The sequence below is a fragment of the Thunnus maccoyii genome, chromosome 14, assembly GCF_910596095.1.
Source record: "Thunnus maccoyii chromosome 14, fThuMac1.1, whole genome shotgun sequence".
Lineage (NCBI taxonomy): Eukaryota > Metazoa > Chordata > Actinopteri > Scombriformes > Scombridae > Thunnus > Thunnus maccoyii.
Genome location: NC_056546.1, coordinates 1,043,325 through 1,057,190, shown reverse-complemented (window position 1 = coordinate 1,057,190; position 13,866 = coordinate 1,043,325). Strand labels below are relative to the sequence as shown.

General features: G+C 41.4%; 2 protein-coding genes across 2 annotated transcripts; both read left to right on the top strand.

Annotated features, from left to right (window-relative positions):
• Positions 1-1,166: 1,166 nt before the first annotated feature.
• yipf3 (Yip1 domain family, member 3) lies at positions 1,167-7,731 on the top strand. Its single transcript, XM_042432518.1, has 9 exons — positions 1,167-1,433; positions 2,766-2,975; positions 3,915-4,021; positions 4,099-4,144; positions 4,285-4,377; positions 5,913-6,044; positions 6,645-6,758; positions 6,847-6,970; positions 7,371-7,731. Exons 1-9 carry the CDS (start codon positions 1,362-1,364, stop codon positions 7,490-7,492), a joined length of 1,020 nt encoding a protein of 339 aa, XP_042288452.1. The 5' UTR covers positions 1,167-1,361; the 3' UTR covers positions 7,493-7,731.
• A 1,562-nt stretch (positions 7,732-9,293) lies between these two features.
• Positions 9,294-13,531, top strand: dnph1 (2'-deoxynucleoside 5'-phosphate N-hydrolase 1). The gene is made up of 4 exons (XM_042432548.1): positions 9,294-9,517; positions 12,302-12,373; positions 12,626-12,736; positions 12,845-13,531. Exons 1-4 carry the CDS (start codon positions 9,382-9,384, stop codon positions 12,961-12,963), a joined length of 438 nt encoding a protein of 145 aa, XP_042288482.1. The 5' UTR covers positions 9,294-9,381; the 3' UTR covers positions 12,964-13,531.
• Positions 13,532-13,866: the final 335 nt, after the last annotated feature.

Genomic DNA, 13,866 nt, shown 5'->3' with positions numbered 1-13,866 from the left:
CACTTTTCTCTTTACATTTGTTGTTCTGTTGATGTTTTCAGTTTCTGTAAATGTGACTTTTCGCTGTGTGTTTTTATCCATGGAGGCTATCGCTGCTCATGATGACGTCTTTTACCTTCACTGACGTTTCTTCAGATGAAAATATAAACTTCTCTTTGTTCTAAATGTTAGTTTCATGTTTGTATTGATGTATTTGTGTTCTGTTGTTTCTTAAACAGAGAAAACAGCAGAACTTCCTTCATCATTGAAATGTCCAATCAAACTGTAATTATCATGATAATAATCATTTATTATGTTCTTGTACATTCTGGGTTAAACTAACTGATTGTGTGGATGAAGTGAATCTGAACATGAAATCATTGAACAAGAGTCATTTAACAGACTTTACTGATTGGATGTGTGAATAATCTGAAGCTTTACATAATCAATAAAGATGTTTCTTCAACAGTGAGCAAAGTATTTTCTTCTGTCTTCATCTCAGGATCTCATTCAAAGCTTCAGAGCAGAGTTTTCTATCACTTGTTGCTTTTAACAAACAAGATTCTTCTTTGTGCATTTAGTTGATAAAGTCTTTGTTATTCAGGCCTAAAAACTGGAAAATAGTAAGAATTCATTTGATCAGGTTTGGTGTGAGGACGTTTTGTTGCGTCCTGACAAACATAAAACAACAGATATTGTGTCGTGGTGAACTTGAGGTCATTTCATTTATTTTTCTGATGATTTTCATGCAGATGAGTGTTGAGAATGAGGCTGTCATGTTGGTTCAGTGTTTAGTTCTGTCACCTCACAGAGAGACGGTCCTGGACCCCAATTCATCAAACTGCTAACAGGAACATTTTAGACCGAAGTGAAAGATAAAAGTAAAAATCCTTCACTTTAACTCACAAACTAAGAATAAAAACTGTTGATCAAACTATGTTTGGCTTTTAAAATGCTGTTAAAGAGGTTTGTTCACATCTTTGTTGGGAAATGACCATCAAACCCTTTTCAAGCAATTGCTTGAAATAAATAGAATAACACATTTTTTAAGTTGTATAAAGTGTTAAATAAAACAAAGAGGAGATGAAAAGGGCAAAAAAACAAACCAAAACGTCAATATCACGAAAATCTCGCGACATTTTCGAGTTCCACGTTGCTCAGTCTGACTTGCGTCATGACGTTGCTGTGCGTGCATCCCATGGAGGCGGGGTCAGCCTGGTACGTCTGCTGTTGCTGTACGCGAGTGAAATGTAGATTTTTAGACCAAAACATCAGATTGTCATTAAATTAAAGTCCGTCAGTCCGCGCAGAGAGCGCGTTCACACAGGCACCGACCCGGGAAACAGACGGTAAACAGCAGGACGGCTGCCTCTGCGGGGAAAATGTCTGCGGGCTCCGGGAACAGAAACACGAACGCGGAACCGTGGGGAAGCTTCGATGATAACCTCATCCAGGTGAGCTAACAGCTAACTAACCAGCTAAATAACCCTCTAACCTGACAGCTAACAGGCCAACTAACCCGCTGACAGGAGAACTAACCTGACAGTTAACAGGCTAACTAACCCGCTGACAGCTCACCCTCCGGTTAAAGTGTTAACCAGGCAAGCTAAGATGCTAACAGGCTAACTACCCAGTCAGACGTGTTAACTAGGATAACCCACTACACTGACTGCTAGTTAACGTGCTAACCTGACAGCTAACAGGCTGACTAACAAGCTGAGTAGTTTAACTGCAAAATAATACGAATAAACTTCACAACATGAGCAAGGTAAAGGGAGTGACGTCACCGTAAATAAACTGTGAGATAAACAACAACAAGAAAATCAGGTGTTGTCTTGTTTTTTTACCAGAAAATGTTCACATTTAAGAAGCTGGAATCAGAGAATTTAGACATTTGTTTTCTTAAAGAATGACTCAAAAGATTAATTTATCAAAATACTTGATAAGTAATTTAATAGTTGGCAACTAATTGATTTAATTGTTGCAGCCTAAACCTTTTAAATGTGAAAACTTGCTGCTTTTCTGCGTTATTAACATTATATTAAGTTCAATATCTTTGGGTTTTTGGGTTAGTTGGATAAAACATGAAGCTTGATGACATCACTTTAGGCTCTGTGATACTTAATGAGCCAAACAATTATTCAAGTAAGTATCAGATTAATTGATTGTCAAAATTTTGCTGATCGACTAATTGTTGCAGCTCTACAAAATATTTATTTTTCAGGAAACTGATACTGACGTCACATCAGGCAAAAGGACAACACCTGATTTTCTAGTTGTTGTTTACATCACAGTTCAATTACGGTGATGTCACTCCCTTTACCTTGTTCACGTTTGCGTGTTCGGCCGCCTGTCAGACACAGACTCATGTTATTTTGTAGTTAAATGACACGTTCAAAACTTTTTAAGTGTGTCTTAAAACAACAGTCAGGAGCCCAAATGATCCCTGTGGGTTTTGGCCTCCATCACTTACATTGAAACCACATTTGACGGATCTTTTAATATCCAGTATGAACAGGAGGAATGATTACAGCGAGGAAAACTTCTTTCACTGCTCATATGGACACCTGACTGCTGGTTTAACACACTGGAAACACTGTGAACCGTCCTTTAATCATTTTAATACTGATTACCAGACAGAGATTCATGTAATATTCTTTATTCTAGTTATTTCCTTCCTTTCATCCATAAACCCACCAGAGTTACTGCAACACAGAGTCACGGTCACATCTTTAACTGTGTTATTTTGTTGTTGTTGTTGTTGTTGTTGTTGTTGTTGTCTTTAGGGCGGCGGCTCGGCCGTCATCGACATGGAGAACATGGACGACACGTCGGGCTCCAGCTTCGAGGACATGGGAGAGATGCACCAGAGGATGAAGGAGGAGGAGGAGGTGGCCGAGGAGGCGGCCGCCACCGAGGACGACACCACCGAGGACGGAGAGTTCCTGGGCATGAAGGGGTTAAAGGGTCAGCTGGGCCGACAGGTGGCCGACGAGGTGAGTCCAGAGCTGCTTCCCATCCGGGGTACGACCTCTCTGCTGCACCGTCAGCTCCGGAGAAAGACATTGCTGTCCCAACACGCCGAGCAGCAGCAGGGTGTCTGAGGTGCAACAGACTGCTCAGCCAGTTATTTTCGGTTTACGTTGTTTAATGCTGCAGGGTGTGTTGGTCAGCTGGTCTCGATTGTTACTGTCGATTCTGTCCAGTAGAAAACTTCCACAGAGGATACACCTGTGGTTCCTCTCCTCGTCTCCTTGTCTCCTCGTCACCTCTGAGGTGCGTTTAAGGGACGGGAACATCCTTGATGATGTCAGAGGGAGATCTGTTTTAGAGGACGCAGAAATTAGCAGATCCTTGATCCTGGAGATTAATCTGGTCCAACATTGAACATCATAAATAACAACTGTTCAGAAGAATGAAACAACCAAACTCTTCTCTCTTAAAATACACTTTTTTAGCAAAGTTTTCTCTTGAAACAGTCCCTCACCTGTTACTATTACTGTATCAGTTCTACTTTTATTTCATATTTATCAGGTAATTTCTTGTTTTTATGTCTTTGTAAAGCACTTTGTAACTTGTTTTTGAAAAGTACTATATAATTAAAGTTATTATTATTATTATTTTTGTGCTTAGAGCTGCAACTAACGATTATTTTCATTATTGATGAATCTGCAGACTGTTTTCTGGATGAACAGATTCATCATTTTCTCCATAAAATGTCAGTAAATAGTTCAAATAAAGCAAATAAAGCAAATAAAAACATCAAATCTTCACATTTAAGAAGCTGAAACCAGAAGATTTTTGCCATATTTATGTAAAAATGATGAAAGCTCTTCTTTGTTTTCTTTGTTAAAATTGAACTCATATTTTTTGGCTTCTTCTTCTCTGTTTTTATTTCGAACTCGCAGTAACTTCACCTGTGTTGATGTGTTCAGGTGTGGCAGGCGGGGAAGCGTCAGGCCTCCAAAGCCTTCAACCTGTACGCCAACATCGACATCCTGCGGCCGTACTTTGACGTGGAGCCGGTGCAGGTCCGTAGCAGGTAGGACCCGTCACTTCCTGTTTCCTGTCAGCTGTTTACCTGTTCAGTCCGATGCTAACGGCTCTGTCTTCCCTCAGGCTGATCGAGTCCATGATCCCTATCCGCATGATCAACTTCCCTCAGGTACGCACCACTTCCTGTCTCTTCCAACATCTTCATGACTCACCTGCAGACAGAAACATGTGTGAAGCAGAACCAGGACTCACCTGAGTCTCAGGTTCAGGTGAGTCTCCTCTGACTGTTTGTGCTTCCTGTGTGTGCAGAAGATCGCAGGTGAGCTGTACGGTCCTCTGATGCTCGTCTTCACTCTGGTGGCCATCCTGCTGCAGGGCATGAAGACGTCAGAAACCGTCATTGTAAGAACACACACCTGTAAACACCTGAACACACCCGGCTGCAAGGTCGATGGGCGGGGCTACACATTGGTCCCAAAACAGTAGGGCTGTAGTCAACCAGAGTACACGACGACTCAGCAGCTTTACATTTCTCCATTCTCTATTTCTCTGTTTAGCATCTTCAGGTTAGGCTAACCCAGCGTCGCTAACTTTGGAGCTAACCTTCACTTTTCCAGCAGAAACAACAGACGAGACTTTTTAGCATTTATTTACTGACACGTTGTGGTCTGTACTGCACATTTACTGACACACTGTAGTCTGTACTGCACATTTACTGACACACTGGAGTCTGAACTGCACATTTACTGACACACTGTAGTCTGTTCTGCACATTTACTGACACACTATAGTCTGTACTGCACATTTACTGACACACTGGAGTCTGTACTGCACATTTACTGACACACTGGAGTCTGTACTGCACATTTACTGACACACTGGAGTCTGAACTGCACATTTACTGACACACTATAGTCTGTACTGTACATTTACTGACACACTGGAGTCTGTACTGTACATTTACTGACACACTGGAGTCTGAACTGCACATTTACTGACACACTATAGTCTGTACTGCACATTTACTGACACACTGGAGTCTGAACTGCACATTTACTGACACACTGTAGTCTGTTCTGCACATTTACTGACACACTGGAGTCTGTACTGCACATTTACTGACACACTGGAGTCTGAACTGCACATTTACTGACACACTGGAGTCTGTACTGTACATTTACTGACACACTATAGTCTGTACTGCACATTTACTGACACACTGGAGTCTGAACTGCACATTTACTGACACACTATAGTCTGTACTGTACAGTTACTGACACACTGGAGTCTGAACTGCACATTTACTGACACACTATAGTCTGTACTGCACATTTACTGACACACTGGAGTCTGAACTGCACATTTACTGACACACTATAGTCTGAACTGCACATTTACTGACACACTGGAGTCTGAACTGCACATTTACCGACACACTGGAGTCTGAACTGTACAGTTACTGACACGCTGGAGTCTGTACTGTACATTTACTGACACACTGGAGTCTGTACTGTACATTTACTGACACACTGGAGTCTGTACTGTACTGTAGGTTGGGCGAGTTTTCATTTGTTAGTCTGTCCCTCTCGCCACAGGAAATAATGGATTAATCCTGGAAGGCTGTTGATGTAGCACTTTTCTCATTATTAAAGTAACACGGTGATTATTCGACCAATGAGAATTTAGTCGGACGAGAGCACATCGACCGACCAGTCGACCAGTCGGCCAGCAGACTGCAGCACTACGAAACAGTCTGTAGCAATGAAGAACAGCTTTAATCTGTGAGATGTTGACGGCTATAAGCAGTAGATTTCATTATTTATTTAAACTATTTTTACTCAGTCAGCATCTTAATCTACCTGTAGCTGACATTACAACAATACTTATGACGTGTGTGCGTGTGTGTGCGTGTGTGTGTGTGCGTGTGCGTGTTACAGACAGAGGGGACTCTGATGGGTACGGCTATAGGAACGTGTTTTGGTTACTGGCTCGGTGTTTCCTCCTTCATCTACTTCCTGGCGTACCTGGTCAACGCTCAGATCACCATGCTGCAGATGCTCTCCCTGCTGGTCAGTGACAGTACTGCACCTGCACTACAGTACACACACACACACACACACACACACACACACACACACACACACACACACACAGTACATGTAGAGCAACTATGATTATTTTCATTAATCTGTAGATTATTTTCTCCATTAATTTATTTGTTTTGTTTGGTTCAGAAAATGTCAGAAAATGGTGAAAAATTTCAATCAAATAATCTGACAGTGACAATAAAATAATAATAATAATAATAAAATATAGTAAATGCATTAAAATAAAATAAAGGCAATTATATATGTTTCCAACAATGTAATTATAATAATTTGCATATTTTAGAGTTCAAAAGATGTGAAATCATGAAGAAAAAGAGAAAATATTGGCAATATAAAAAATTAAAACATTTTAACATAAACACACATTTGTGAATAAAAAACGTGCCCGTTATGATAATCACATTAACAATAAAATCCATTTAAGATCTTTAACAGTCAGTTTAAAAATTGTGTTTATGATGGAAATGAACCTAAAATCTGACCACAGTTTGGGAGAAAAAGACAAGTGTGTGATCATTGACAGGACGCTGTGTGACATCACTTCCTGTCTCCTCTCCTCAGGGTTACGGTCTGTTTGGTCACTGCGTCGTCCTCCTGATCACCTACAACATCCACTTCCACTTCCTGTTCTACGTCCTCTGGCTGCTGGTCGGAGGACTGTCCACCCTGCGCATGGTGAGGACTACGTTTCCCATCTAGCCTCCCTGTTCTCCGGCAGCTGCGAACTACAGACTAACCCGGTTTCTCGTTTGTCGTCTCTCAGGTTGCGGCTCTGCTGTCCCGTACGGTCGGTCAAACTCCTCGTCTCCTCCTCTGCGGGACGCTCTCCGTCCTCCACATGCTCTTCCTGTTCTACCTGCACTTCGCCTACCACAAACTAGTAGAAGGTCAGACTTCATTCTCTTCAAGCATTTAATACCAAGTTTAAAATGAACCATTCCTGTGTGTCAGAGTGAGACCTCCTGTTGTTTGTGTGTCAGAGTGAGACCTCCTGTTGTTTGTGTGTCAGAGTGAGACCTCCTGTTTCATGTGTCAGAGTGAGACCTCCTGTTTCATGTGTCAGAGTGAGACCTCCTGTCATTGTAGTTCCAGAGTGAGACCCCCTGTGTTATGTGTCAGAGTGAGACCTCCTGTCTTACGTGTCAGAGTGAGACCTCCCGTCATTGTAGTTCCAGAGTGAGACCTTTTGTCGTTTGTGTGTCAGAGTGAGACCTCCTGTTTTATGTGTCAGAGTGAGACCTCCTGTTTTATGTGTCAGAGTGAGACCTCCTGTCGTTGTGGTTTCAGGGCTGCTGGACTCTCTGGAAGGACCCAAGATGGCTCCCATGCAGCGGGTGGCCAGAGACGTGCCTGAGCTGACGCTGAACGCCACAGTGAGGAGTCTGGGGACCCTGCTGAAGACCCACTGAGGCCCCAAACACAGGAACACACAGATGTTTTCGTCATCAGCTCTGATTCATGATTCTGCATTAACGTCCGCTGATGGCGAAGCTTCGAGGTTTCACTCTGAACTCATCTGTTGATGTTTGTACATTTTTTATTCAGTCTGTCTTTTTGTTTTGGGGGTTTTATTTTTTGTTATTTTCATGTTCAGATGTATTTATAGTTTCTGTACAGACACTCAGTCAAATAAACTTTATGGAACTAATTGTGTTTTAAAGAGATTTAATACAAAACAGCTGTTTGTTGCTCTGACGTCACAGAATTGTTATTGTTATTATTTTTTAAAATTATATGACAGATAGTTTTCAGTTTACAAGCTACTTTAATATATTTGTGATGTTAAACGAGACCTCAGGAACATCTGGAGGGAATTTCTTCAAATTTGGCACAAAAGATAAACTGGTTAGATTTTGGTGGTTAAAGGTCAAAGGTCACCAAACACAAATTTTAGCTCAAGAATTTATACAGTAATTATGACAAAGTTTCACAAAAATGTCTAACAGGATGAAATGATGTAGTGATGGAATTTAATATCCAAAAGGTCAAAGGTCAACTTCGCTGTGACATCATAATATCCTGTAAAAACACTTTTCTGGCCGTTATTCAGCGCCGTAACTCAGGACCAGAAGGAGAGATTGTGTCCATATTTCACACTCAGATGCTGAATTGGTGAATCTTTTGTGTCCACGTTGAAACTGGTGATAGTTTAGATCTTCTGTGTGTGAAACGTCCACGTTTTACAATCCGTAGCGTCTCTGCAGCAACATCCAGGTCTGAAGCGTCGTCTACTGTCATCACTACGACTCTGTGTTCTATCAGAATCAGATTTATAAGACAAACACATACAAGGAAAAGTCTTCACTATAAATATGATGAGTCTGGACGGACGTGGATGTAAACTGCAACCTGACAAACAACCACCAGTCAGTGTTTCTAGTGTTTTTATGTTGTGCTTTTCACACATTATCAGCTTCATATCACAGTAGTAAAACACTGTCGTTTACAGTAGTAGTATTAGTAATAGTATAGTAACAGTAGTATTGGCAGTAAAAATGTACTTGAGGTATCAAAATTGAAAATAAAATATATAAATATGCAGATATTTGTAGTAGCATCACAGCAGCAGAGAAACTACAAGTGCTAATTTACTTATAATAATAATAATAATAATAATAATAATAATAAAACACTTTCATGTTTATGAAAGTTACAACTACATAAGGTCAAGTAAATGTACTGCAGTAGAAGTTTAACTGGCAGTAAATGGAAATATTGGACAATATAAGACAACAAAGAGTTTGAAGAATGCACAATATTTTATTATTAGTATATTTTTATATATTGTATGTTATTATATAATGTACTCAATGTATTAATCAGATCAAATAATAGATTAAACATGATATATTATTACCTCATGCTTTTAGTGTGTTTATGTGAAGTTTCTTCGAGAACCTTGAAAACAATAAAATTATTATTATTTGTATTATTGTTGTTGTTGTTAAAACATGACCAGAGCGAACATTCACTCTTTTATTGTTGTGGGTTTCTTTGCCCTGAGTAGAGTCTGTCAGGTAGCCCCCCCCCCCCCCCCCCCCCCCCCCCGAGCGTCTGCCGCCTCCTGGCTGATCCAATCAGAGGCTGAGGATTTTAGGCGGTGGTGAATCAGCCAATCAGAGCGCAGAAAGAGGAGGCTGCTTACGTTGATGTACCTGCGAGACTTAGCTCAGGGAAACCTCTAGGAATACGTCACAGAGCGTCATTTGCATCCAGCGCGGGAAGCGGCGGCATACAGGAGCTGCTGCTGGGAGAGTAGAGACAGTAGAGTCACAGTAGAAACGGTCCCGTGTTCAGGATGAAGGTTTATTTCTGCGGAAGCATCCGCGGCGGCAGAGACGACGTGCACGTGTACCGGAGGATCGTCCACAAACTGGAGAGCTACGGAACCGTGCTGACCGAGCACGTGAGCAGCCTCGAGCTCACCGCCAGAGGTCAGAGGTCACATAGTACACAGCTTCATGTAGTATCTGCAGTAAAAGTACACCAGTAATACCAGCTGCATGTAGTACCTGCAGTAAAAGTACACCAGTAATACCAGCTGCATGTAGTCCCTGTAGTAAAAGTACACCAGTATTACCAGCTGCATGTAGTACCTGCAGTAAAAGTACACCAGTATTACCAGCTTCATGTAGTATCTGCAGTAAAAGTACACCAGTAATACCAGCTGCATGTAGTCCCTGTAGTAAAAGTACACCAGTATTACCAGCTGCATGTAGTACCTGTAGTAAAAGTACACCAGTAATACCAGCTGCATGTAGTACCTGTAGTAAAAGTACACCAGTATTACCAGCTGCATGTAGTCCCTGTAGTAAAAGTACACCAGTAATACCAGCTGCATGTAGTCCCTGTAGTAAAAGTACACCAGTAATACCAGCTGCATGTAGTACCTGCAGTAAAAGTACACCAGTATTACCAGCTGCATGTAGTCCCTGTAGTAAAAGTACACCAGTAATACCAGCTGCATGTAGTACCTGTAGTAAAAGTACACCAGTATTACCAGCTGCATGTAGTACCTGCAGTAAAAGTACACCAGTAATACCAGCTGCATGTAGTACCTGCAGTAAAAGTACACCAGTAATACCAGCTGCACGTTGTCCCTGCAGTAAAAGTACACCAGTAATACCAGCTGCATGTAGTACCTGCAGTAAAAGTACACCAGTAATACCAGCTGCATGTAGTACCTGCAGTAAAAGTACACCAGTAATACCAGCTGCATGTAGTATATGTAGTAAAAGTACACCAGTATAACCAGCTGCATGTAGTACCTGCAGTAAAAGTACACCAGTATTACCAGCTGCATGTAGTACCTGCAGTAAAAGTACACCAGTAATACCAGCTGCATGTAGTACCTGCAGTAAAAGTACACCAGTAATACCAGCTGCATGTAGTACCTGCAGTAAAAGTACACCAGTATTACCAGTTGCATGTAGTATCTGCAGTAAAAGTACACCAGTAATACCAGCTGCATGTAGTATCTGCAGTAAAAGTACACCAGTATTACCAGCTGCATGTAGTACCTGTAGTAAAAGTACACCAGTATTACCAGTTGCATGTAGTATCTGTAGTAAAAGTACACCAGTAATACCAGCTGCATGTAGTACCTGTAGTAAAAGTACACCAGTACTACCAGTTGCATGTAGTATCTGCAGTAAAAGTACACCAGTATTACCAGCTGCATGTAGTACCTGTAGTAAAAGTACACCAGTATTACCAGCTGCATGTAGTATCTGTAGTAAAAGTACACCAGTATTACCAGTTGCATGTAGTATCTGCAGTAAAAGTACACCAGTATTACCAGCTGCATGTAGTACCTGTAGTAAAAGTACACCAGTATTACCAGCTGCATGTAGTATCTGTAGTAAAAGTACACCAGTAATACCAGCTGCATGTAGTACCTGTAGTAAAAGTACACCAGTACTACCAGTTGCATGTAGTATCTGCAGTAAAAGTACACCAGTATTACCAGCTGCATGTAGTACCTGTAGTAAAAGTACACCAGTATTACCAGCTGCATGTAGTATCTGCAGTAAAAGTACACCAGTATTACCAGTTGCATGTAGTATCTGTAGTAAAAGTACACCAGTAATACCAGCTGCATGTAGTATCTGCAGTAAAAGTACACCAGTACTACCAGCTGCATGTAGTATCTGCAGTAAAAGTACATCAGTACTACCAGCTGCATGTAGTACCTGCAGTAAAAGTACACCAGTACTACCAGCTGCATGTAGTACCTGCAGTAAAAGTACACCAGTATTACCAGCTGCATGTAGTACCTGCAGTAAAAGTACACCAGTAATACCAGCTGCATGTAGTACCTGCAGTAAAAGTACACCAGTACTACCAGCTGCATGTAGTACCTGCAGTAAAAGTACACCAGTACTACCAGCTGCATGTAGTACCTGCAGTAAAAGTACACCAGTACTACCAGCTGCATGTAGTACCTGCAGTAAAAGTACACCAGTACTACCAGCTGCATGTAGTACCTGCAGTAAAAGTACACCAGTACTACCAGCTGCATGTAGTACCTGCAGTAAAAGTACACCAGTACTACCAGCTGCATGTAGTACCTGCAGTAAAAGTACACCAGTACTACCAGCTGCATGTAGTACCTGCAGTAAAAGTACACCAGTACTACCAGCTGCATGTAGTACCTGCAGTAAAAGTACACCAGTACTACCAGCTGCATGTAGTACCTGCAGTAAAAGTACACCAGTACTACCAGCTGCATGTAGTACCTGCAGTAAAAGTACACCAGTACTACCAGCTGCATGTAGTACCTGCAGTAAAAGTACACCAGTACTACCAGCTGCATGTAGTACCTGCAGTAAAAGTACACCAGTACTACCAGCTGCATGTAGTACCTGCAGTAAAAGTACACCAGTACTACCAGCTGCATGTAGTACCTGCAGTAAAAGTACACCAGTACTACCAGCTGCATGTAGTACCTGCAGTAAAAGTACACCAGTACTACCAGCTGCATGTAGTATCTGCAGTAAAAGTACCCAGTAATACCAGCTGTCAGATTAATGTACTACAGTAGAAGTATAACATGTAAACATGTAAATACTAGAATAAAGTACTTGCGAGTACAGCCTGATGACGTCACTTGCTGTATTTGAAACACGTAATTAAAAAGATCGTTACGCTGAGTCGGCGCTGCTGATTGGTCAGGTGCATGTGTGATGTCACTGAGCTGCTGTGCTGTGATTGGACAGGAGAGGACGCCACAGCAGCAGGAGACCGAGCCATTCACGACCGAGACATGGAGTGGCTGAGACAGTCTGACGGTGAGGACGTTTTATTGATTATTGATTATTATCTGTGAGAGTGGGCGGAGTGTTTTTGCCCTGAGCTGCGTCTGCAGGCGTTCTCCAGTCTTCCACCAGCACGCTGGACTCTGACAGGAAGGACCGAGCTCCGGCTGATGGCGGCGACTGAACGCACGTTTGTCCGGTTACAAGTGAGAGAGGCTAAAAAAGGACCGCTGACTCAGCGTTTGTGTGTTCGACCTTTTGACCTCAGCGTTTGTGTGTCTGCAGTGATCGTGGCGGAGGTGACGCAGCCGTCGCTGGGCGTCGGCTACGAGCTCGGTCGTGCCGTGGACATGAAGAAGAGGATCTTGTGTCTGTTCAGGCCGTCGTCAGGACGCTGTGAGGTCACTTCCTCTTTCCTTCCGTAACCTGACGCTGTCACGCCGTCTCCGTCACGTTAACTTCCTGTCTCTCTCTCTCTCTCTCTCTCTCTCCGTCCTCGTCCAGCGCTGTCGGCCATGATCCGAGGATTTGATGACGGCGAGCTCTACGTGGTGAGAGATTACAGCGAGGAGGAGGTGGAGAAGGTTCTGGAGGAGTTCTTCAGCACACTGCCGAGAACCTGAGAGAAGCTCAGCGGAAGTTTGACACTTAAACTGCTGTTTGTTTGTTTTAAAATCTGATCTTTTAGCCACAAATAATTTCTAATTATCACTTATTTACTGTCATAAATGTCAGAAAAGCATCAAATCGAACATTTGAGAAACTAGAATGAGTTAATTTTTACAGTTTTGCTTGAAAATTGACTGAAACAAATAAAAAGAAGCTGCCAGTTAAGTTCTTTGAACCCTCACATACTGTTCATATCTCCTCATAATTAGTCTCTGTAGCAAATTCCTGAACCATAAATCATGAATGAACTGATCAATCACTGATCAATGGATGGTTAATCCTTAACGAAGCTTTCAGAGAGTTTATTCTTTAGTTTTTAAGGATCTGTTACATGTTCAGTGAATTAAATACAACAATACGTTTGAATAAATATGGATCAAACTCATTGATTTGTATCAGCTGCACAAATCTGTTTTTAAAAGGTTGAAATATTTCCGTTGTGTATATTCTGGTCATATTAGGACACGTGTCTAAAAAAACCTTTAAATTCAGTTAAACATAAATAAAAAAGTTCCTTTTGTACGTGTTTGTGTGATGTGATGTTCAACGTCTATAAAACGGGAATTATTATCATAAACTGCTATAAATCTTAATAAATTCATGTAGTTGATCAATAATTGCAGTCTTCATTGTCTCGACTGGTTTACTGTCATTCTTTACTGTGAAAGTGTTAAATTACATTTTTTGTTATATTAAAAATATCTTTAGAAATCTTTAATGTAATGTGAAGATTGCAGATTATAAATATAAATATATATTGTGTAAAAAAGCCTGAATACAATAAATAAGCTGTAGAGTTACTACGTTTATATTTATGTTCTTTATTGTTTTAGAATCTGGCTGCTCAGATCAATATT

Excerpts from the sequence above, each read along its gene's own strand:
- dnph1 (XM_042432548.1), top strand. The coding sequence starts at position 9,382 with ATGAAGGTTTATTTCTGCGGAAGCATCCGCGGCGGCAGAGACGACGTG. Across the intron at positions 9,518-12,301 it reads CCTCGAGCTCACCGCCAGAG|GAGAGGACGCCACAGCAGCA; the intron begins GTCAGAGGTCAC and ends GTGATTGGACAG. Across the intron at positions 12,737-12,844 it reads CAGGCCGTCGTCAGGACGCT|CGCTGTCGGCCATGATCCGA; the intron begins GTGAGGTCACTT and ends GTCCTCGTCCAG.
- yipf3 (XM_042432518.1), top strand. The coding sequence starts at position 1,362 with ATGTCTGCGGGCTCCGGGAACAGAAACACGAACGCGGAACCGTGGGGA. Across the intron at positions 2,976-3,914 it reads GCCGACAGGTGGCCGACGAG|GTGTGGCAGGCGGGGAAGCG; the intron begins GTGAGTCCAGAG and ends TGATGTGTTCAG. Across the intron at positions 6,045-6,644 it reads TGCAGATGCTCTCCCTGCTG|GGTTACGGTCTGTTTGGTCA; the intron begins GTCAGTGACAGT and ends TCCTCTCCTCAG.